The 24,991-nt window shown below is 35.7% G+C and overlaps 1 protein-coding gene across 1 annotated transcript in view; it reads right to left on the reverse strand.

Annotated features, from left to right (window-relative positions):
* Positions 1–276: 276 nt before the first annotated feature.
* Positions 277–24,991, reverse strand: part of LOC128985565 (glutamyl-tRNA(Gln) amidotransferase subunit A, mitochondrial-like) — a 45,924-nt gene continuing 21,209 nt past the window's right edge. The window contains exons 2-9 of the mRNA XM_054405171.1: positions 21,524–21,683; positions 19,904–20,099; positions 18,092–18,259; positions 7,155–7,330; positions 5,832–6,037; positions 4,961–5,178; positions 1,333–1,538; positions 277–490 (exon numbers count right to left, since the gene is read on the reverse strand). Of these exons, the coding sequence (XP_054261146.1) occupies positions 330–490; positions 1,333–1,538; positions 4,961–5,178; positions 5,832–6,037; positions 7,155–7,330; positions 18,092–18,259; positions 19,904–20,099; positions 21,524–21,683 (1,491 nt within the window). The 3' untranslated portion in view covers positions 277–329. The remainder of the gene's footprint in view (positions 491–1,332; positions 1,539–4,960; positions 5,179–5,831; positions 6,038–7,154; positions 7,331–18,091; positions 18,260–19,903; positions 20,100–21,523; positions 21,684–24,991) is intronic.

Raw genomic sequence — 24,991 nt, forward strand, 5'->3', positions numbered from 1 at the left:
GTTTGCATCAGCAAAGACTGATCTCTAAACATTATGAAACAGTACTAACATTTTGCAACATGTTTTCTTCGCCTTTATATGTTAGATTTTGGTAAATAAATTGATTCTCCAACTCATCTAAACGGGCATAAAATGGCATTTTACTATGCTAAAAATTTTTGTTCTGAAACAAATATATTTCCCATGTCCAAGGACCCAGAACTATGATCTGTTTCACAAGAAGAGGCAATTGACACTATAAATACTCCTAAAGTAAAATAAAACAAAGTACCATAGTGCTGATAAAAATATTTATTATCTTATATACTTTGGTGAACAAAATTTTAATTCTACACATCTATAAGCTCAAGCTGAGGAAATTCTAAACTTTTCTCAAGCCAGAGGGCGACAGAGAGCAAAGTTTGCTCACAGAAGTTGGGGGCAATCAGCTGTAGACCGATAGGCAGGTGGTCTTCTGACAAGCAGACAGGCAATGAAACTGCGGGACACCCTGCACATATAAAACAATCAAACATAAGAAGTTGAAATCTAAAATACACAATAATGTCTATATTTAAATAGATATATGTAATCAATTTTACCACCTTCATTAAGAAGGTTTTTGACATACTGCAGCAAAAACAGCCCTTTTTAATATGTATGCGTTTCGGGTCTAAAGAAGCTATTTTACTCTCTAGGGAGTAAAAAGCCTTTTTCTGACATAGGGAGTAAATGTCAGCTGCGGTAAACAGAGTTGAAAATTTTGCTTGTAGGCCTAACCAATCGCATGTATCAAAGTTATTTATCGATTGATTCAACCGTTTGTAGCTTGTTGTTGTCAATGGTTTGACATCGATAGTATAATGTACAGTAGGCCTAACACAATCGTAATGGACAAAACGATCGAATCACTTAATAAACAGCTGCTTATTTGCATTGGAAAAATTGAAAACAAGCTGAAGTCGTTTTGAGAGGTTATCTTTCTTTACTCTTTATTTGAAAAGTATTTTTGTTTTCTAACTTACATTTTTAAATAATTTTGCAATATGACAAAAAATGTATCTCTTCACACGGGCAAAACGTCAAAAATGTGTCTTTTCAACCCAAGCTTATTTTCTGAAGAGCTCTGGTCAAAAATAGTCACTTTACACCCTAGTGGTGAAATGTACTATTTATATGTTGCAGTGAATCTATCTACCTATTAGTGATGGGGGGGATCCAAGAAAATATCGGTACCGGATCCGGATTTTCGGAACGTTGTTGTTCCAACACTTATACTAGTAGATTACTCGATTGCCAGTTTGATTATATTTTCTACGTCAACATACTATGCTCACTGAGACAGAGACGTACCAGCCATGTTGGCAGGTTGAGTGCAGTAGTCCTGTGTGTCACATTGTTCTCTGTTGGAGAGGCTGGTGAACTTGTTAAAGGGAGGAGCAGGGGAGAGAGTGGTGGGGGTCAGCAGAAGGTCAACTCCATCCCTCCATACAGCAGCAAAGTCCTCTGCTATCAGACGTCGCACTTTCATTGCTTGTTCAAAGTATTTCTCGTAGTTGCTAAAACATATGTTACCTTCGGTTAACTGATTGATATCTTTACACCAGCTGAATAAAAATTAGATAAATCTCTATAATATAAAAATGATGAACGTCTTCCTTTTGTTCAATGCGATGCCAAACCAATTATCATGAAACTTTAGGAAGTTGCTATTCAAAAATATTTGTGTAAAATCAAGTTTTAAAAACTTTGTTTGGTATAGAAAATCTTTCTTAATTTATAATATTAAATACTTTGGTAATAAACGATTACCTTATGGGGAGAGTGAGTTTGTCTACAAATTTTCTTATTTGATTTCTAAAGCGTTAATAAACCACGGATGTTGGTTTACTTTCTATTATTAATGTGCTTTACCATCCAATTCCGTCTGTATCTAACATTTAGGCTGCATAAAATTATAAAGTAAATAAGTAATTTACAAAAATCAGTTTTATATGCCACGTTGAGTAATATTTTAAGACTTTAGGTAGTGATGGATCAGTTGCAGGTTTTATAGATTCGGTTGTAGTTCAGTTTTTTTTCTATTTTAACGTAGTTCTATTTTAACGTTAATTCAGTTTTTTGTTTTTTTTTTTAACTCGCAGAATTCCATAGTATGATTTATAGGCTTACAAATGCCCCACTTAATGAAGAGAAATACAAAAAGGAGATGAACATCATTAAGGAAATAGCTGTTAATAATAGATATCACCCAACCCTTATCACAAAGGTATTAATGAAAGAAAAATGAAACCAAAGAAAACAAGAGCCCAAAACTAATCAAGAATTTGTGACCACAACCTACCACGGAAAGATAAACAACTCTTTCTATAAAATCCTAGAAGAACAGGGACTCAAAGTTGCCTACAAATCGACTAACAACCTCGGGAGTTTGCTAAACAAAAAGCAACTGACAACAGTAGACAACTTCGCAGGTACAGGGGTCTACAAATTAACCTGTGGCTCTTGCCCTAAATTTTATATTGGGCAAACGGGCAGAAGTTTTCACCAGCGTTTCAAAGTATATCCCCCCAAAAAGACCCCAACCAGCTCATCAACCTATTGTAAACATTTAATTTCAGAAAACCATTCCTACACCTCAATAGATGCCAACTTATAAAATCTTACATAAAGCCCCTAAAAACAAGAAGTTAAATAGGCTACAATAAAACATTTTCATATATAAAACGCTACTAAAACCGACCCATCCCTCATACTAAATGACCAAAGAAATTTTGTCACTAACATCATGTTCGACTCATTAATTGAAATAAGAAATAAATAATACAATACAATCCTTATACAGTCCAACCTCAGTATAACGAATCTGAAGGGACCGAACTGAATATTCGTTATATCAAGGATTTCGTTAAAATGAGGTTCGTTATATAGAGGTTAGGTTTGCAGGAATTTCGCTAAGTTGAGGTTCAGAACCAGCGTCGGTCAATATAGGCCGGGATTTGACCTCATTAAAACACAGTTAAAGAAGCATAGGCTACAATACTTTACAGTACAGTGTTCATTGTACAGTAGAACCTTCTGTATCCAATAGTCAATGGTGGAACCTTAATTATCCGGCATAATAAAGGAGAGGGATCTTGAATATTGCGCAATCATGACAATGGTATTGACCTTGGTACAGGTTAAAAACTGTAGCTTGTTTTAACCCTCCTAAAACCTAGCCAAACACTGCATTGCGTAGTCATAAACCATGTAAAAAACAAAACAAAACAGTAGAAGGTTTAGTAAGCTACTGACTGTTCCGTGATAGGCCGGTAGGCTACTTACAGTACAGTAACGTACTGATTTATCACAATAGAGGAATGTCAATAATAATCATTAACAATAGCATTGGTGTTGCTAGTTGAAACAAATCGTATTGAAAACAATAAGTTATTAGATAAGTCATTATAAAAAAAGTGCATATTCATAGACAACTTAAAGATAATAAAAACACTCGTAAATTAAGGAATGTTAAAATAACGATGTTGCTATTCTTTCTCTTTGCTTTTGTTTTTATATTCTTTCTTAGATTTCTCTTTATCCAAAAATTGTACAATTCGCCATATTTACTTATCACCCAATCACAGCTTACTACAGATTACGTCGTCATCAGTCCTCAGTGAATGAAATCAGTTCTCAGTTGCAACATTGTGTGCGCAGCGACAGCAGACAGAGAGATTTGAAAACGGAGCAGACGAATGTTAGCGCAAGCGATGAAATCACCTTTCCATTTCATTTGATAAAGAAACAGATTTTCCAAAAACAATACTGGGGTGGGGGATTTGTTATATTAAGGGAAAGACGTAGACAATTCGTTGTGCAGAGGTTAAATTCACAATGTAGAGGTTCTGACAATGATAAATTTGTTATATTGAGGTGTCTTATATTAGCTGAAATCACGAAAAATTCGTTAAATCAAGGTCGTTGTTATGGTTTGTTTGTTATGTAGAGGTAAAATATACATAGTCTCTTATGGAGAGTTCTAGGGGATTAAAAACAATTTGTTATATCAAGGAATTCGTTATATTGAGGTTCGTTATATCAAGGTTAGACTGTATATCCATATATATAATACGTGAAGGCGATTTCTACAAAACACTACTCCTCCGTTAATAATGGACAGATTTTTACAAACGATGTGTCAAAATCAAGCATTTTTTGTGTAGACGCTCCCTTTCAAAAATTCCTGTAGTAAAAGTTCTTGGTCTTTGCCCCACAGGCCAACAAAATCCCAATATATTTCTTATGAAAGAAAATATTTTGTCTATTTTTAACAGACGAATAATTTGTATTACGAGTAATTACAGCTGTTCATATTAAACACAACACACAAAAGCGTTCGTTTTCAGAGTGAGTTTGTTTTCAGTTTCAATAACTGGAGTGGAGTGAGCGTTCGTTTTCAGAGTGAGTTTGTTTTCAGTTTTGATAACTGTAGTGGAGAGATTAATTACATTCTTTTTGAGTTGACTCTTTTAAGTAATCGGAAATTATGACTGTTATTCGTTTTGAAATATCGCCTGGAATACTTTGCAACTGCTCGAATTCGAGGAACAAGTGCACTAGTATTAACAAGCATCTGTTTGCAAAAATACATAACTCTCTGGAGTGATAAGACCATGCTGCTAGAAGTAAAAGTCATCACATCCCAACTTCGGAGGTTAGGATTGATAAAGATCATGGCCATGAATCTAAGTTGTTTTCATTTATGTCTTTGTGAATATTTATACGTGTTCAATGTTACAAACTATACCAAATCAACAATATCTCAAGTAAGAGATGGCAAACTAAAGGTTTAGCTAGCCTATGAGATAGAGGACTGACAATAACGACGTAGGAACCTAGGTCTCCGCTATCTAATAAATTGGATCGTAAGGTAAAGCCTTAGATTTAATTATAAAAAATATAGTTATTTATCCAGTTGTGAAGGTTAATTTGAAACCTTTTGAGCAAGAAGTAGTTGCCGGTGAGTATGCGGCTGCGGACGACCAGCCCCAATGCCTGACTGCGAGTGTCAGCAAACAGCTGTTCTGTGGAGACATTAGTGTCAGCTCGGTGGCCGTACTGCAGGCCATCATACCTAGCCATGTTGCTGGCCACTTCACACTGATTCAACACAGAGTAACACACGATGGACAGATCCGTGTGAGGCATGGATACCTGTAGGAATACAACATCAAGATTAGTGGTTAGTAATTGGTAAGAGGTTCATGGTCTCAGTTAAACTTGAACTTTCCCATTAACACAAGCGAGAAACGTATTCAAGCAAACCAAGAGGTAAGCTGGTACAGTAGCCTACAATGATGGACTGTAAGTTAAAATGGCGGTAAACCCACAGCATTGATGCCTCGGATTTACACATTTACAGATTAGACAATTCTGCATCAGAAGCCCCAAAAACCTATTGAACCACAGAAGTCTTGAGTGAAATGTACCTAAATCAACACTTTATGTTATTTGTGAATTTTTATGCCTAAAAATATTCAGTTAAGACATTAGATAAATCCGCAAATCGCCCTAAGCATACAGACTTAGCCAGTTTTATGCTCATATAAGATTGATGAAAATCTGAATTTTATTAAATTATTCCGAATTGTATCAAAATATGGAAAAAACGTTGTTCTCTTCCCTTCAATTTGACGTTCAAATTCAAATCACTTAATTATGTTGAATAGTCCCCAAGCAACAACCGTTTGAAATCCATGCAATCTTTAATAAACACCCTGTATAATATGTGAAGCCGTTTTTTGTGAACACTACTCCTGCTTTGGAAAAATAAGATATTAAATTACATGAATAACATTTCTCAAAACCTGTTTGACATTTGCGCCCCCCTCCTCCAGCAGCTGAGCAACTTCTGTCCAGGCTTGTAGCACCTCAGGATGTAGACCAGGACAGTGATATTCCCGAGGTATGCCTACTGTCAAACCACACAGGTTCAGCTGGTCTCCTAGCACCACCTGGGGCGACTCCTCAGTGACTGTGGTAGAGTCCAGCGGATCACAGCCAGATATCACATCTGTCACAAACAAATGTTGAAATTAAAATCCCATAGGCTAGTTCAATCTATTTTTTTTAAACACCTTCCATGGGCGTACCCAGAGAGGGGCAGGGGGGGCAGTTCCCCCCCCCCCCTAGAAGCCAGATAAGGTATAAAAAAATTGATATCCAAGAAAAATTGTATTAGTACGAGAAAATATGAGCAGGGTAGTTTACAGATTTTTTATAACATTTTTTGACACGTTATCAATTTTTCAATAGTTTCAGAGTTATTTCTTCAATAAAATAAAAATTCCAACAGTAGTAATAAACAGACCAATTTCTTGCAATATGTATAAACTAACAACTTTGTGGAGTATAATTAATTAATATAAACCTATTTTTTGTGACATTGTTTTGTTTTTATTTGCCTTCAACAATAATGTAACAAACAAAATTGCTCTGTGGCAGAATGTGAAGTTATCAGGCATTCTTCAAAATAGTTTACCATACATTTTGGGTGTTTTAAATGGATGTGAAAAGTTGGCATGGACACAAAAAATACAGATAAATGTGTATTGTAAAGCTAAGCAACCTGAACTGACCCCATTGACGGACATAAATCCACTTTACTTACTAAGACTTTATAAACACTGGCTTATCGAGCTAGTTTTGTTTTATTAATGTCTCAAAATAGCGTAAAAAACGCTAATTGTTTTTTAAAATTTCCCCCGGTGGGCCACCCCTAGCGGCCCCTGTTTTAAGTACACTCTTGCCCCCCCCCCCTTTAGTTTTGGTACTGGGTACGCCCTTGACACCTTCTATTATTACTTGTAGGTATACATAGAACTCTTAATAATATATTATGCTGGTCTTTAAGTATCCCTTTACCAATTAGCCTTCGGGTTAAGCAAATTTTAAGTTGCTCAATAACAGGAATTTTACACTTTAGGCCTAATTCACTCCCAAGTCATTATTGTTACAATGAATAAATTATGTTTGTGATGAAATCAATTAGGGAGTAATTATGAGTTGGAAAACAATGGTGCTAGCTTTAAAAACATATCGCTAAGTTAAGACAGCAAACTAAGAAATAGTGTTTTATCTTGTTTAGTTGGAAGCTGTCTATGTCTATGTGTTTGAACATTGTGTCTTACTAAGGACATTTGCTGCATCAGACACAGATCTAGTGAGGATCCCAGGGACATCCATGGAGTTGACAAGAGGGATGAGACCGTGACGAGACACTCGGCCATAGGTTGGCTTGAGGCCGACGATGCCGCAGTACGACGCAGGGTTGCGAGTCGAGCCTCCCGTGTCAGAGCCTAAGGCACTGAAGCAGACTGTTGCTAAAATGAAGCCAATTGTTATCTGTAATTTTGTAAAGCAAGTTCAAGAGTACGGTAGGTAGTATGATAAATAGGGATGGTCAAGTCTAGAAATTTCGGGAAATTTTCGGGAAATTTTAAATCGAGGCGAGTTAGCGTAGCGAACGAGCTAACCTGAAGGCAAGTGAGCGCAGCGAACGAGCTCCAACCTAAAGGTGAGTGAGCGTAGCGAACGAGCTCCAACCTAAAGGTGAGTGAGCGTAGCGAACGAGCTAACCTGAAGGCAATTGAGCGCAGCGAACGAGCTCCAACCTAAAGGTGAGTGAGCGTAGCGAACGAGCTCCAACCTAAAGGTGAGTGAGCGTAGCGAACAAACTTCAACCAGGACGTGATTGAGCAATGCGAACGAGATAATCTTGAAAAGAAGTTAAGAAGCTAAACGGGGCAAAGCCCGCGGGTTACAGCTAGTTTTAGGATAAGTTGAACTCTATCCTAACTGATATCACTATGTTTCCTAATCGTAGGCATTTTTAATAAGTTAGGCGTGATTAATAAAAAAATGTTATGCTGATGTTTTTTAATAAAAGATTGTAAATATTCTTGCCTATTATCATTATTTTTGTATTTAAACAGTAATCTAACAATGTTACAAAATCAGGTAAAAATTGTGAACGTGCATTTCCCGTTGTGTATGAGAAGGGAAATCCCGTCTCGATCTCGTCTCAAAATTTTATAAGAAATAAAAAATCTCGTCTCGTCTCGTCTCGAACTAAAAATCCAATCTCGTCCATCCCTAGTAAATTTGAAAGCGAGTGTTATATTTAATTGCAGTGGATAATAAATGAAATTGTTTTGCAAAAAAAGTGAAAAACAGTGATGAGGGTTCAGTAATTGGGAAAGATATATATGCAGTGATCTCAGGATACGACGATTATCACGATAAGGGGTGCCCACAGGGGGGTTTGATGTCGCATTTTGCGACATCAAGATTTTTTTTGGGGGGGATTTTGTTGTGCCCTTAAATATATTAAATTAAAACCCATTTTGTTAGAGCCACTTCTTTCATTGTATTTAATAACAAAATCCAAAACTTAAAAGTAAACATGAAACAATAATATATCAAACCAGATGACAAGCAAATAAACAAACTATTAATGTAGACCTCAGGACATCTCCCTCTTAAAGTTCTTCTATGAACCTCTTGGCAGGTTTAACAATTCTGGTAGGTCTGTGTATGGTTGAAGAATGATTATGTAGGTTGGATCTTGGTGTATGTGTCTGTCTTGGAGGAAGTGTCTGTGTATGGGGGTTTTCTTTATCAGGATTTTCTCTTTCTCCAGAGGAGAACATAGGGAATAAGAATTTTGCATTCCTGATATATCTTCCTCCCTTTTTTGTTTCAACGTTATATTTCCTGTTCTCTAACTTCTCCTTGATTACCCCTTCTTCTCTTCGGTCCGATACCCAAACTTTAGCGTTTTCTGGGTAATCCTTGACCTGGGTCACTCTATGTCTTTTATTGAACTGTTGTTCCTGTTTCCTCTTTTCTTCCATTTGTCTAAGTCTATATCTATTGTGATTTGGAGTGGCTGGAAGTAGAGTTGCTTTATTCACTGGTAGATTTGTTCTTAAAATCCGTCCCATTAATAGTTGTGATGGGCTATAACCACATTCCTTTGGCGTCGTATTGTATGCCAATAAGCCCAGATGTCTATCCTTACACTTCTTTAATATGTTTTTGAAGATTTTCACACCACTTTCAGCTTGACCATTGCACTGATGATGGTATGGTGAACTAGTTTCCACTGTGAAGTCGTATTCTGATTTGAATAGTTCCCATTCTTCTGATAGAAATTGCACACCTGAGTCTGATCTAATTGACTCGGGGATGCCATGCTTTTCAAACGATGTCTTCATTGATTTAATCAATATTGCCGTTGAACAGTTAGATACCTTATATACATCGATGTATTTGGAATAATAATCCATGAGAATTATGTATTTATCATTGTTGAATTCACAAAAATCTACTCCGATTTTCTGCCAGGGTCTTTCAGGAACCTCTGTAGGAATCATAGGATGGCGAGGAGGCACTCTGTCAGCAATGCATTGCGGGCAATAGGTTACTTTTTGTTCGATGTGATGATTAATTTTGGGCCACCATACTGACATTTTAGCCCTTTCTTTACATCTTTTAATACCTTGATGACCTTGATGAATATTATCTAACATTTCTTTTCTCAAGGATGGAGGAATCACTATTTGATTATTTCTCATAAGTATATCTTCATTGATCGACAATTCTGCTTGATGATCCCAGTATTCTTTTAATCTTTCATTTAATAGGTTCTTATTTTTAGGCCATCCTTGAATTGTAATATCTAACAATTCCTGTAATTCTTCTCTTTGATTTTTTATTATTACATCTAATTTATTAGATGATACTGGGATTGATTGAACTACTGTTCTTACACATGCTTCTGCTTCTTCTGCAAGTTTCTCAATATCTTCCTCTTCAGTTTTGTTGATTGGCGCTCTTGATAACGTGTCGGCAGTTGTTAATTGTTTTCCTGGTACCCACAATATGTCGTACGAATATCTCATTAATCTCATTTTAAATCTCTGAACTCTTAGCGGCAGTTCATCCAAACCCTTACTACTTAAAAGAGGAATCAGAGGTTTATGATCAGTTTGAATTTGAAACTTCAATCCTGTTATAAAATTTTTGAAACGTTCACATGCCCATACTATTGCATAAGCCTCCTTTTCAATTTGTGCATATTTCTGTTGAGTCGGTGTTAAGCTCTTTGATGCGTAGGCCACAGGTTTTAAATGTCCTTGATGTTCTTGCAAAAGTGTTGCACCCAAACCATAAGCTGATGAATCGGCCGAAATTATAGTTCTCCTTTTCAAATTGAATGGTATTAAGGCAGGAGTTGTTTGTAAACTCTTTAAGGCTGTTTTAAATGATTGTTCTTGACTAGGACCCCAAACAAAAGCCCTATCTTTTTTAAGTAGTTCCCTCAGTGGTTGAACGATATCAGCAAGGTTTTCTATGAATTTTCCGACATGATTCAACATCCCTAGAAATCTCCTAACACTTCCCACATCACTGGGTGTGGGGAAATCGATTATTGCTTGTAAGTGTTTGGGATCTGCTTGAATCATACCAGAAGAAATAATGTGACCTAAGAATGAAATCTTTGTTTTTCCTATTTCACACTTGTCATTTAAGGTAACTCCTTCTTTTTCCAATTCTTGTAACACTCGGTCTAGTCTGCTGTCATGCTCGGGTTTACTTTCTCCGGTAATTAAAATATCATCCATATAACACAAAATTCCTGGGATGTCTCCAATAATACTTTTCATCCTGTTACAAAATATTTCCGGGGCTGTTGAAATTCCGAAGGGAAGTCTTTTAAAACAAAATCTACCAAATGGTGTTATAAATGTTGTCAATTTTGAGGAACCCTCATCTAGCGGTATTTGCCAAAACCCCGAATTAGCATCTAATTTTGAATACCATTTGGAATTCCCTAGACATCCAAGTAAGTCCTCAACAGTATTAAAAACGTTATTTTCTCTCTGTAAATGGTTGTTTAAAGCTGAAGGATCAATGCATATTCTTACACTGCCATTAGGTTTAGGTCTTACCACCATTGGATGACACCACTCCGTAGGTCCGCAAACTTCTTCAATGATTCCCGCTTCTACCATTCTTTTAAGTTCATTTTTCACTTTTTCTCTTAATGGAATAGGTATGTTTCTAGGAGTTTTTAACTCCATTGGTACCGCATTTTGTTTCAGTTTAAGTTGAGCTCCTTTCTTCATCTTACCAATCCCATTAAATAAACTTGGATATTTATTCTTGATCTTCTGTAGGTCTGTGTTGATATTCTGGTTGCTACAATATTCACTTGACTGAATGTCATTTTTAACTCCTCTGATGACCCTTAAGAACCCTAGGGCTGAGATGCATGGTTTCCCAATCAATGCTTCCTCTTGACCATTGATCACATATATTGTTTGACGAGTTGTTTTATTCTTATACTGAATTACACCTTCAAATTTACCTAAAACTGTTAAATACTTCCCCCCAGGTGTTTTTAAAACAATGTTTGATTTAGTCAATAATTTGTTTCTAGCCATTCTTGGAGGCACAATCGTCACGTCGGCTCCACTGTCAATCTTGAAATGTTCCAATTTCCCATCAAGTTTTACATCAATTTCAAATTCATTCTGTTTATTGTAGTTCCTTGTTGTCGCTCTTATTTTCTTAACTTCAGCTCTGTTAATGTAATACCCGTCCTCGCTTCTATTATCCTGTTCCAATCTGTTCTCGGTATTTTCCTGAATTTGATTCAGGGTTGGGTTTCTGTATTTATTGTTCTGCCTCTTTTTACAACATCGGCTGAAGTGTCCTTGCAATCCACAGTAGTAGCATTCAATATTCTGAGCAGGACATTCCTCCTTAGGATGCCTCTGTCCTCCACAGTAAAAACAATTAGAAGTAAATTGTCTTTTGTTTTGTTTCAAGTTCGGATGTTTTTTCACTTGGTCTATTTCTGCAAAATCTTGTTCTCTTGATCTGTTAACAGTAATTTGTTGGTTCTTTATAATTTCACTTTGTTTCAATCTATTTATTGTTTCATGCAATGTTAGGTCAGCCATCAGTTGAAGTTCCTTAGATAACTTTGAATCTGTTATTCCAACAATGAGTTTATCCCTAATAAGGCTGTCTTTCATGTCTTTGTAATCACATGAAGAAGCTAATTGATGTACATCTGTTATAAAATCGGATATCGGTTCATTTTGCTTTTGTACTCGTTGATTGAATTTCGCTCTCTCATAGGTCAAATTCACCCTTGGTGTAAAATACTTATTAAGTTTTTCCACCACTTTATCATAAGTCTTTTCATCTTCTTCTGTTACTCCTGCTGCTATTAATACATTTTCTGCATTATCACCCATGGATATTATAAGGAAATTTACTTGCTTTTCTCCATCTATTTGATCTAAATTGGTAGCATTTCTGTACCTATTGAACTTTTTTAACCATGGGCCCCAATCTTCTGGTTTAAAGGAGTATTTATCAATGAAGCCCAATGTTGCTGAATGTTGTGTCATTTTAGATGTTTGTCTTCTTACTGTTATATCTGAGTTTTCTGAGTCTGACATTGTAATGCAGCATATATATTAGACACCCTGTTACTCAATTTATTGGGTCTTTACCGCTGCCACCATGTTGTGCCCTTAAATATATTAAATTAAAACCCATTTTGTTAGAGCCACTTCTTTCATTGTATTTAATAACAAAATCCAAAACTTAAAAGTAAACATGAAACAATAATATATCAAACCAGATGACAAGCAAATAAACAAACTATTAATGTAGACCTCAGGACAGATTTTTTAAAAAACATTGGGATTTTTGGGGGGAATAAAATATTTATTTCCTTAGCTTGTTTGACAGAGTTGACCTCTTGATTTTAATCTATTTATTACACTGTTATTGTTATATAGGAATTTTTAGGTTTTGCAGTACGAATGTACAGTTATTGTTTCGTTTCTTTCAACTTGCGTCATCCAGGCGTTTTGCTGGATTTTTTGCGAAGCTTTAATTGAGTAAACCTCAAATCGATAGTTCACGTGCCTAGCGCTAGTGGCAGTGCCGGCGCTACCCACCATTAGCAGCTGCTGTCTGCACAGTCAATGAGTCAACTAGTCAAGCTGCAAAGCGTTGTAAGACAGACATCGTTCTAACCGCAAAACGCTCAAAACTATGTACTTGTTCTTCTTAGTATTTATTCCAGTTGTTAAGTTTTATGTATAGTTCTAGTTACTTAATTCGTTTTTAGAGTGAGAGTGAACAAAGAGTTACAGTGTGAGTGTAAATAGATACTGTGTTTTTAAATTAGTAGGCTTAACCTTAACCAGTGCTTTATAAAGTGATCAGTGACAGACGATACCCGCGCTTGGCGCTGTAACTGTAAGTGTCAATAATATTCTACTTGCCAGACTTTTACTTGTTGTTGTTGTTACTTACTTGTTACTTGTACCATAGACAAAAAGCCTTTTTGTCTAAGCTTGTACTTTTAACTTTGTGCATTGTGCTGTGTAGCAAAAAGCAAAGCAAAGGACAATGCACAGAATTTGTCAGTTTTCATATGCATGCCAAATTTGTTCAAAATAAGACCACAATAATTGCAGAAGTCGTAATTTTATTAATGTTAGGTTTATTAGTCTTTAAAATTCTTTGACTTATAGGTTATGTTTATGTTTTACAGAATCTGGTGCTGAATCTGAGCATCTGCAAACAGCAAATTAGTGCATACTCCCAAAGTGCATAATAATTCAAATACAGTAACTAATTTACAAAACTCAACAATATTTGCTCTGTAAACAGTACGAAATTTAGGTTACGCTGGTATCAGAGTTTGTCAACATCTCAGTAGGGCTGTTCTTTTTTGGATTATTATAATTAACAAGATGTCTGGCAAATAGGAAGTTATTGTGTTATTTTGTCTTATGATATCCACAGTGGAAAATGCCTCGTTTACTTAAACAAATGTTTAAGTACAAATGCCTGGAACTAATGTGTAATACAGTCCATCGGAGTGATAAGTGGTCTGACCATTGTAAGAAAAAGCATGCTTACAAATTCAAAAACAATATAAATATAAAGTACAAAATCATTGAAGTAAAAGAAGGCAATGGACCTTGGACGCCTTACAACGAGACTAGGGCAGATCAGGATGTACCACTTCAACTACTTCAACATACTGAATTATCAGAACAAAGGTAGGTAGGTTCAAAGGTTGTATTTATTGTTTTATATTTTAATTGTTTTTATTTTTTTTGTGCATATCAAGACCTTACAATCAAGTATGCGGATGGTTGTGCGGCTGCGGTTTACGGTTTTGTCAAAAGTTCGTGATCTTTCTTAGCTTGATTTTATATACCTAGAGAATATTTTACAGAATGGTTGGAATAGATTATATGAACACCTATAAAAATTCATACTTAACGTTTTGGCGTTTTAGAGAATGGTAGGCTGATATTATTGTAGATTTTTTTGATTTGATGTTTTATTTATAAATAATATGATAGTAATCGTTTTTAGTTATTATCATTAACGAAAGTCATTATGCATAATACGTCTTCTAAGTTACGGTACTAGATTTTTTTCCATTTTACAGGCCTAGTTCATCTGGAAATGTTGAGGTCCACCAAGTTCAAGAGTGTAACGAAGAAGATTATGCTGTAGGCCTAAGTACAGAATCCTCAAGAAGTGCTTTTCGAGCGGACGATTTATCCATTGATGAAAATATGGAGATCGAGATATGTTCCACAGCAGACACAAGTTCAAGTATCAATCCTGATATTTCATCCTCGAACACCCAAAGCGCCCAAGTACATCAATTACATTTAAATTTCAAGGATAACTCTGACCCTGCAACTTTTGCAAACAAAAAACTTTCGCCTGAAGATATAAACATTGCTCTTAAGTTAGCTTAAGATTTAACTTCAAATTAATTTTCCTACTACATATGGTCGGAAGTTCAAAACTACCTGGAAAAATATTGAGCTCCCAAACAAAAATGTTATTTGTAGAAAGTGGTTGGTGTATAGCAAAAAAAGATGCCATATTTTGTTTGCCATGCCTCCTTTTTGCCCTGCCAGCCGAAAGGTCTATTTGGGGGACTGAAGGATACCGAGGATGGACTAATCACTTAGGAGACCGAGACATTTTACTACACGAAAAATCGCCCCACCATATGTCTGCAGAAATTGCAAAAATCCAATGGATTTCGAAACAAAGGGTAGACTCTAGTTTGGTCAAACAACTAGACCAAATCCTGCAAGAAAACCGTGAGGTTTTTTCCGTTATTATAGACTGTTGCAGATTTTTATGTGAGGAAATGCTTGCATTCCGAAAAAGAAATGCTCTAGAAGGAAAACTGATTAGTTTGTTTAAGTTAATAAGCAAACATAATCCTCATGCAAGAGTCTATCTAGAGAAAATAAATAAACCGAGAACTGGCTGCAAAACCAAACTAGCGTCAAACTTTTTGAGCTATCGTAACATCCATGATTTGATTAACATCATGAGTGATATGGTTGTCAACAAAATAGTAAAAAACATAAACTCCACAAAGGTATATTCGATCATTTTAGACTCCACTCAAGACGTCAGCAAGAAAGAATGTTCGACACTTTTAGTTCGCCATGTTGAACAACTAGATAGTCATGGAAACATGAAAAATAGCGTAAAACCTGTTGAACGTCTCGTAAAAGTGTTCACAACTGGAGACACTAAGGGTGAAAATCTTGCCAGGAAAGTTGTGAAGAGTTTGAAGTCTGTTGGACTTGATCCAAATGGCATTGTGGGACAAAGTATGGACGCTGCTGGTAACATGAGGGGAAGGCACAGTGGTGTGAAAACCTTATTACAAAAAGACTTCCCCAAAGCTTTTTACATTTGGTGCTGTTCACATAGGTTTGCACTGGTTGTGGAAAAATCAATGGACGTATGTCCTCAGATAAGAAATCTTTTTTCTTTGCTTGAAGAACTTCATGTTTTTATGTCTGGAGCAACCCAAGAAAAACTTAAGCAGTTGAGGAGTGAAGAAGAATGGGAAAAAGTCAAATCATCAATCACTACTTTTTCCGAAGATCAAAATGTAACACAGCCAAACCAAAGAAGCAGAACACGAAAAAGAATGATGGATGAGGTTGCAGTTGATGAGCCAATATTGGACCCTTTCCGTAAAATCAAGATAGAAGTCTACTTTCTCATACTCGACACTCTGCAAAGGCAAATATGTAAGAGGTTTCCGGAGCAAACTTTAACTTTAGTTTCACAAATGGCGACCTTTTATCATGAGGGGATTTTGGGCCTAGAGAAGAAACTAACTACAGATGTTGGATTAATAAAAGAATCCGATGGTGTGGCATTCGAGAACTGTGCCAGTTTTACAACATGGATCCAGATAAGGTTACTGAAGAACTCGATATCTTACGAGGGGATGTTTCGTGGCCTCCTCGCTCCCCCGATCTAAGCCCATGCGATTATTTTCTTTGGGGTTACCTCAAATCTGAGGTTTACAAAGTTCGACAAGGACCTTGGAAGCCCTCAAGGAAGCAATTGTTGATGTTATCACTGGAATAACGCCAGATATGCTGCGTAGAGTTTTTGAAAACTTCATTGAACGGCTGAATATGTGCATCGCTCGTCAAGGTCTTCACCTGGACGATATCATTTTTAAAACTTAATGAAAAATAAATGGCATTGTATTTAGATTTCAGAAATAAAAAGCTTTTGTAATAATCTTGTATGGTTTTTATACAGTTAACCGATCAAATCAGGGAGTCCACTCTGCTCCATCCTGTATATCTTGACAAATTCATGCACGGATGAAAGCGCTTTTTACTTAACCCTTTCGTGCCCAATGATAACTTATTACTCATGACATTTGTACTGGAGTCTGGGAAATTTGTCATGAAGTAGGGAATTTCAACTTCCTTCACTATACCCTATGATGTTTTCAAATGGTATTGGCAGCACTGGAATTCATGATCAACTGTCTGGTTCAACTAAAAGTCTGTTTGTTTTGTGCCATGCTCTGTTCTGCCAGCTTTCTTCAGAAGCTCAACTTTGGATATTTTTTTAGGTAATTTTTTTCCTTCATTTTTACTGAAATAAAAATATATGTTCCTTGTTAAATATTTCATAGATATTAGTTTAATGTAATTTACCATGAGTTATAAATGTTTATAAAAATGTTATGATGTAAAAATCCCATGAGTAAAATTTTACTCATTGGGCAGTTGCGGCTCAGGTCTAATGAAGATGTCTTATATTTTGATATTTTCACTTCCAGCAATATAAAAAATATAATATTGTATTAAAACCTATATTTTTATAACATACTAAATTTAGTGTATTATATTTAGGTATGTTTTAGATCGTGAATATGGATAAACAATACCATACACACTCTGAAATAGAAGAATTGCTGCGAGGGGATTTGTCTGATATCGAGGAATTAGAAGATTTGGAGGGTTAAGAATATTACAAATAATATTCTTTTGATTAGATTAGTAAACAATCTGGACAGTGTGGATAGTTGTATTTTTTACATACTTTTACCTGAACATGTGAAGTAAATATTATAAAATGTATATCCCCTTGTGGACAAAAAATGTTCTTTTGCAATTTAAAAATTTTGTATTAACATTAGCAAGCATTTATATTATTATTTGCTATATAATTTTTGGTATGAATATCACTCTATATTTTGATATAACAAATAAAATCTTAATAAAAACACAATTCTTGTCAATTTAATTTGCTTATTTTAAGACCTTTACTGCCCAATGAGTATTATTTTCCTCATGATTATTTTTTTTTATTAAACCTCAAAAATGTTAAAACTTATATTTTTCTAATATGTTAGCCACCAAAGAGTGTAGTTATCAACAATAAAAAATATTTTCTTATCTACATCTATGTTTGGGCATCAAAGGGTGTTGTGACAACCTGAAGATGTGCCCCAGCGGCATGAAACAGCTGTTGTTGATGCTAACTACAACACGCACCGACGCAAAAGGTAACATAAACCATTTTATATTGCAATTTACAATCCAGAGGCTAACCCACCATGAAGCTAAATTGTTAACAGTTGAATTGATATTGTATGAACAGATATTGTACGCTAAGCATAAACATTGCAAAGTCATGGTTAAAGTGAATACGGACTTACGCAAAGCACGCTCCAGTTGCCACAGCCACTGCGCTGCCACCAGAGCTTCCTCCAGAGATCCTCGGCTGCTGATCACACGGATGTCTCTTGACGCCTCCCACTGTGTATGGTAGCGACGATCCCCACACGTTGAATGTTGGACCATGCACTGAGTCCACCGTACCAGAACTGTAAAGTAGAAAGTAAATTTTTAACATATGACAAACAAAAATCATATAGAATTCCTGCAGAAACAATTTGTTAAATGATATTGAATTTACAAACAATAAAAATAGTAGGCCTAATAATAAAATATAGTGATTAATAAGGGTCGCCGGAATTTTATCCCTTGGACAAAGCTGACGTCACTATGACGTAGTAACCTGAGCACTCAAAAGTTTATTCGCGGGCGGAGTTTTACCCCCGCGGATTTGGAACTCTAATCAAAATAGACAGAGCTTGATTAATTAGCTTATCAATAAAAACCGGAATTTTACCCCCTTGTCCAGATAACTAGCGTTTAGACAACTGAAGATGTACGGGCTGGATTTTTACCCCCGGATTTTTACCCCCCAGAATTTTACCCCCTGACTGGATATAGAAATTGTTAAGAATGATTGAGTTTATTATTTCTATTTTTATTTAATTGTAAACATTTCATTAATAATTAACCGATCTTTATTTATTTGTTTTGTAATCCCAACTAAGTAAACTAAAACAGAATTCGCTGTTTAATTTTGATCATATTAACCAACAGTTGGCTTCAATGATCGAATCCTGATACTCAAATCTCAAAATTAAAATTAAAAACCTGTTCGATTAGTTGATGTTACAAATAAATTTAGATAGGCTACTTAACAATAAAATTTTGACTATTAAATTAAAACTGAATTAAGAGAATTAATTATCCTCAAAAATTTATGTATCTGGCCAGGGGGTAAAATTCTGGGGGTAAAAATCCGGGCCGTACATTTTGAGCTGACCTCATGAAGGGGGTTAAAGTCCGGGGGTCTGCGTTGAATCCATCGAACTGATGTCACGAAACTCAAAAGTTCGCGGCCGGAATTTTACGTCGTTGGTTTGTGACGTCACGTTTGCCCAGGGGGTAAAATTCAAGGGGGATAAAAATCCGCTACCCCATTAATAACAACTAGCAACCTGTGTTACTTCGTTACTTCAAAATCCGTGATAATTTAGTGATAAGGGTGAAAACGAATTCGCTAAAAATGGGTCCAGCTATGATAGATAATTATTCTTAAAGGATCAGCTAAACTGATGTACCACATATTAAAAATCGAAATCAAATCACAAGAGTTGTTTACGACCGAGGTAAAGTCGAGCACAGAAAATGTTTATCGACCCTCCAGATGGGACTTTTGTAACGAGTAGTGAACGATACATTTCTTTAGGATGCAATTAATCGTACCAGCCAAATATTATTATTTCATAGTCATAGCAATGATATAAAAAAGTTTACATAGTGTGGTTTTACAATTTATAAAAAAATTCTGCTGTTATTATTGAAGGACGATAGGCCTATTAATGTACCATAACCTTGTAATAGAGATAGTAAAATAGTTAATCTAATGCATGACATTAGTGCTCCTTCTGAGCAAAATGGAAATTTGTTGTATGTTTGCAACAGAAAAAAGTGTGATTGTGTCAGGTAATGTCGGGACAGGATTCATGTTTTAATAGATTGGAAAACAATGATCTATAAAGAGCTCAGCTGTGGGACCAGAAATGAGCTTTTTTGTATCCAGAGTGATGAAAAACAATTTACCGTTCTTACCCTTCCTACCACTAATTTATATTACAGCTTGAGTGTCTCACCCCATAGCGAACTCGTCAAGGTTGGTTTTCCCAATCACTACAGCACCAGCATTCTCTAGTCTTTCAACCACAGTGGCGTTGTAGGGCGGTACAAAGTCTACCAACATCCGAGACCCACATGTTGTTGGTACACCGACAGTGCAGAAGTTATCTTTGACTGCTATTGGGATACCATCCAAGATACTTCTGCTTTCTCCTTGCGATCAAAACAAAAAATTGGTAAGTAATACAACTAAACATGGCATTCTGATTGGCAAAAATCTTTATAGGGAAAATCCTAAAGTTCTATTGGGTGGAAGCCTCAATTGGTAGGTGTAGCCCCCTCCCTAAAATGGTGGGGGGTATGCTTGTTTTACAACCGGAATCCGAAGGTAATGGTCAGACACTTGAAAACTACCAAAAACAAAACAACAATGGGCTGAGATAATGATCTTGGATTTATTCACCCAGCGGGTTGTTTTGCCACTTAAGTAATAATAAGTTTGGTTCAAGGTGTTTTTAACAAAGTTTATAGAAATCTTTTGCTATTCCTTTCACACCAGAAGAGAATATTCGGACGCAATCGACTGTTGTTGAAAGCGCCGCACGTAGGCTCTCATACGTTCACTCGCGTGTGGCGATGTGTCGATGAATACACTTACCTAGATCTATTCTAGGTAGAAAGGAAGAAGGTTAAGTTGGATAGGGCATGTGCTAAGAAGAGAGAAAGGAACAAGACTGTATGAAGTTTGGAGAGCCACACCTGGAGGTAAATGTCCATTGGGAAGGCCGAAATTGAGATGGACTGACCAAGTATTGAACGACATCAGGACAATGGGTGCAAGTGTCAACTTGGCAGAAGACAGAGAAGGGTGGAAGAGGCTGGTACACGCGGCGAAGAATCAACTAGATTTGTGGAGCCACGGCAGTAAGTAAGTAAGTAAGATCCATTCTAGCTTGATCCTTGGTCTGAAAATATTTACAAACAAGAGGAAGGTGTGGAAAATGAGATTTAGCATAAAGACTTGCAAGAGGTCGGCGAAATGGCGATTGTGACTAAATGGTTTTTGACAAAAACGGTTGTAATGCTATCAGTTGTAACCCCTATTATCCAGGGAAGGGTGATACGAACTGAGTGATATGAACTTCTATATATAGTCTATGGAGGTTACATTCAACTCCGTGGACAACTTTTGTGTTTAATTTAAGCTATTTAGATTTTTTTTATTGTTAAGATGGTGTTAAGTCTATGTACCTATTTTATTACTTTTATGAAGAATTTAATTTATTAGGCTATATAATTCAATGATTTGTTTCATTAATCCCTTGTCAGTGTTGTAAAAAATTTGAGTGGGGGACATTCCATGGTGGTTACATTTTGGGTACCGGTACTTTTCTTTCATATTTTATCTCTTAAACATACAAATATTTTTTTAAAATAGCCTGACATTGGGATCTCAAAAAAGACACTTGATTCATTTATAAAAAAATATCAAGTTTGTATAAATTTGTTTTTTGGGTAGAAAACATTGTAGCCTATTGAGGGACCAATTTCAGAATGGCTCACTTTAAGCTTGATACTTACATACATAGGAAAGTAGTAGACTTATAAATAATCCTGACTACATATCACCTACTTACCCTTCTTGTGCCTCCGAGAGCTTTCTTCAGACTGACGCAAGGATTTCTCTTTGGTTACATTTACAAATGGATTGAGTGGTCTCACAAAGTCTGCTCTCTTCAAACAAGCTTTGCAGAGGTCTGTAGCGGAAAGTGAATCTTCAAAAAAAGCTTGAGAAGCCTGTGACAAAATTCTGGAGCTAAAATGTATGCATGCTCATTCAATACCCTACTAAATCTAGTACATCTATCTACATCTACAGGTCCAAGTTTTATTTGCATGTACATTGTAATGAGACCTTGTGCATGTGATGTATTTTCCTTTCTTAACCACTAAATGGGTCAATTGACTGCCCTGCTTCTGCTTTGCTGCCAGAAGTGGATATTCAGGTTCCATCTCAAAACTAGATCCCAAGATCTATTCGGAAGGAGACATTATGCAATTGGATATCTCTATCACAGACCTAGCAAGGATGCTTCATCATGGGAATATCCTCTGCATCAGTCTCAACATATCTTCTGAACTAGTAATGTGGGCCGGGAATATTCCCAGTGGGAGGGACCTTATAAAATGGGAATTAACTTTTTGGCGGAATATTTCTTTGGCCCAGGGCTGTTTCCCAAAAAAAAATTCATTTATGACATTTTTTTAAATTTTGATTGTTTTAACACATACTTATTGACAGTTAAAGAACCTTAAAATTATGTTATCTAAGTAAACTCATACAAATTAATCTATGAGTTGTCATTCCATGCAATAATTTCCTATATAAACAAGTAGGGATTTATGAAACTGAATGGTTAATTCTTAAACTAACATCAAAAACTTGAGATAAGTTACTTATTTAAGGATGAATTTCAAATTGTGGGAAAAATTTAGTCCAACAAATTTTTCAACCATTTTTGATTTTATAAAATAAAAATTAAATTTGTCGTACATAGTTTATATTAACAGTTACCACATAAATGCATAAAATATAAACAATAATGATTTTAATAATATGAAAAATATTTCCAAAGAGTGTTTTAAACAGATCGCTAACGGTTCCGAAGTGCAGCATGGCTGATTGAAGATCGCAAATAGGCCTATATATATAAAAAATACAAAAATAAAATGTAATAACAACTTTAAAATAACAGTTGAATATGGATCTTTTAATTCATGAGGTTATTTAAAGCAAACGAAAATATGAAACAGCATTTTTTTATTTCATTTGAATGTCCCGCTATCTCGATTTGAATTTCCCGCACTTTTTAAACTTGTCGCCATTACTCACTCGGCGTCTCACGAGAAGCCCGCTCTTCACCAGTGATTGCAGTTTGTTTAGTGAAGTGAAATTGTATACTATTCTTGTAGTTAATCTTCGTGTTTACCTGTTCATTATCAAAAATCAAGGTAAGTTCTACTCAGTATGTTAATTAAGCAACAGATCGCTAACGTGCATAGCTTTTAACTTTTCAGATGAACATTAACAAAAACGCCGTAATGTAAGAATACGTAGTGAGCAACATAACCTCAAAGTTTGTTTTCCCGCCACAATGCTCTATTAAGGCCCTAGTTACTAGAACAACTAAATTTCACAGATCGCTAACGAACAGCTCGCTAACGTTTTCGATCTGTTTAACTGTCGCTAACGTTAGCGATCTGTCTGCTGATGATAGCAATCTGTCTACTATTGTTAACGAGCTGTATAATTGTTACAAGAATGACGTTATGTTTTAGTAAGTTTACGTTTTGGTTTTGACAGTATTGCACAATGTTTACATTAAATCTCTCTTAGCCTAAATATTTGTCAAGTTTATTTTTATCCCTTCAATTGGTTTATATCATGATCGTATTATGCTATCATGCACCTAAGGACGTGATCGCGACCCTTTTCTTCATGTAGCGATACATTGTTATTTTAAAATATTTCGGATTTTGTACCATATTATTTTACATGGAATTCGAAGTCTATCAAAGTATCAAAAGTAGTCTTTCGGTGTTTTTTGCAATTTTTTTCCAACTGATTATGAAATTTAGCGTCTCTTCATTGTTGGTACCAATTATGGTGTCACAGTTGTGGTTCATGCCGTTTTTAGTTAACTTTATCATGCTAACATAACAAAGCAAGTACACTTTTCTAATCTGTGAATTATTTAAAAACAAATTAATGTAATAATACTGGTTGGATGGTTAAATATTTCAAAATGATTTGTATTGTTTTCACCGTATTTCCCAATTTTTTATTAATGCTGGAATGATATTAGGTAAGTTTAAACAAGTGAGTACTGTGATTTTGTATCTGGTTTTCAGACTTGCTGGTAAAGTTTGCAGCAATGGGGAAGAAGGTGAACAATAAACATATTCAGAACTCAGAAAAATATGAGCGACAAAAGAAATCAGCAGCAGAGAGACAGCGTCGGTTCAAGGCAAAAATGACCGAAGAGCAGCTAGAAAAGAAGAGAAAAGAGACAGAGATAGACTCAAACGGTTGAGAGAAGAAAAGGAAATTAAACCGATAAAAGAAATGAAGCCGTCTGAGCAAAAGAAAATAAGAAAGCAATGGCGAAAGTATTGTACGACGTACAGGAAGAAACAAAGAGCTTTGAAAAATGTCTTAAATCAAACCCCTCCATCTTCTGGGAATGAGGAAGAGAATCCCGAAATAGTAGTTTCAAGACAGAAAGAAAAAGGGCGAAAACAGGTTCGCTGAGATAGAGCTAAGGCATATAGGACAATAAACAAGCAGGCAGATGAAATTAAAAAATTGAAACAGAAAGTAGAAAAATACAAAAAACTACTGCAAAGAGATCAAAAATAAAACCAATCCAACGGGTTCGCCATCTCCGAACAAGAAAGTTAAAGAATTGATTGGAACCGAACATGTTTCACCTAAAGTTAAAAAACAACTTTATGTTGGATTCACATTGCAAAAGCAACTGAAAACCCAGATAGCAGGGGTCAATCCTAGAGCGAAAGAAAGACAGATTATGACTAAAGTAATAGGCACAAAAATCTTGAAACGGTATAGAGTCCAGACATATTTGAAAAACATTGTTTCTTATAAACACAATCAAAGAGCAAAGAAAGAGGTTGATGGTCAAACAGTTGATATAACTTACACAAGAAAGCAGCATGAGACTGTACGAGTTAAAGAGGCATTGACGTTAAGGCGATTTTTTGAAGATGACCTAGTTTCAAAGATGTGCCCCGGTAAAAAAGACTTCGTCCGAAATGGGAAAAACAAAAAACAACGCCGTATTTTGCTAGACAACATGAAGAACTTGTATACAAAATTCTGTAAAGAAAATCCAAACATTAAGATAGTATATACTACGTTTGTAAGATCTCGACCGTTTTGGGTGACTCGCCCCAAAGCTAGAGGCAGAGAAACATGTGCCTGCGTCATCCATGAAAATTTTGAATTCCTGGTTTCTTCATTAAGTTCAGCAAATGTTATCAAAGTTAAAAGAGTGGTCGTGATGTACTTAAATCCCTTGTTTGTT

The sequence above is a fragment of the Macrosteles quadrilineatus genome, unplaced genomic scaffold (genome assembly GCF_028750875.1).
Source record: "Macrosteles quadrilineatus isolate MER2022 unplaced genomic scaffold, UCM_ALF_1.0 Scaffold_2__2_contigs__length_208266976, whole genome shotgun sequence".
Lineage (NCBI taxonomy): Eukaryota > Metazoa > Arthropoda > Insecta > Hemiptera > Cicadellidae > Macrosteles > Macrosteles quadrilineatus.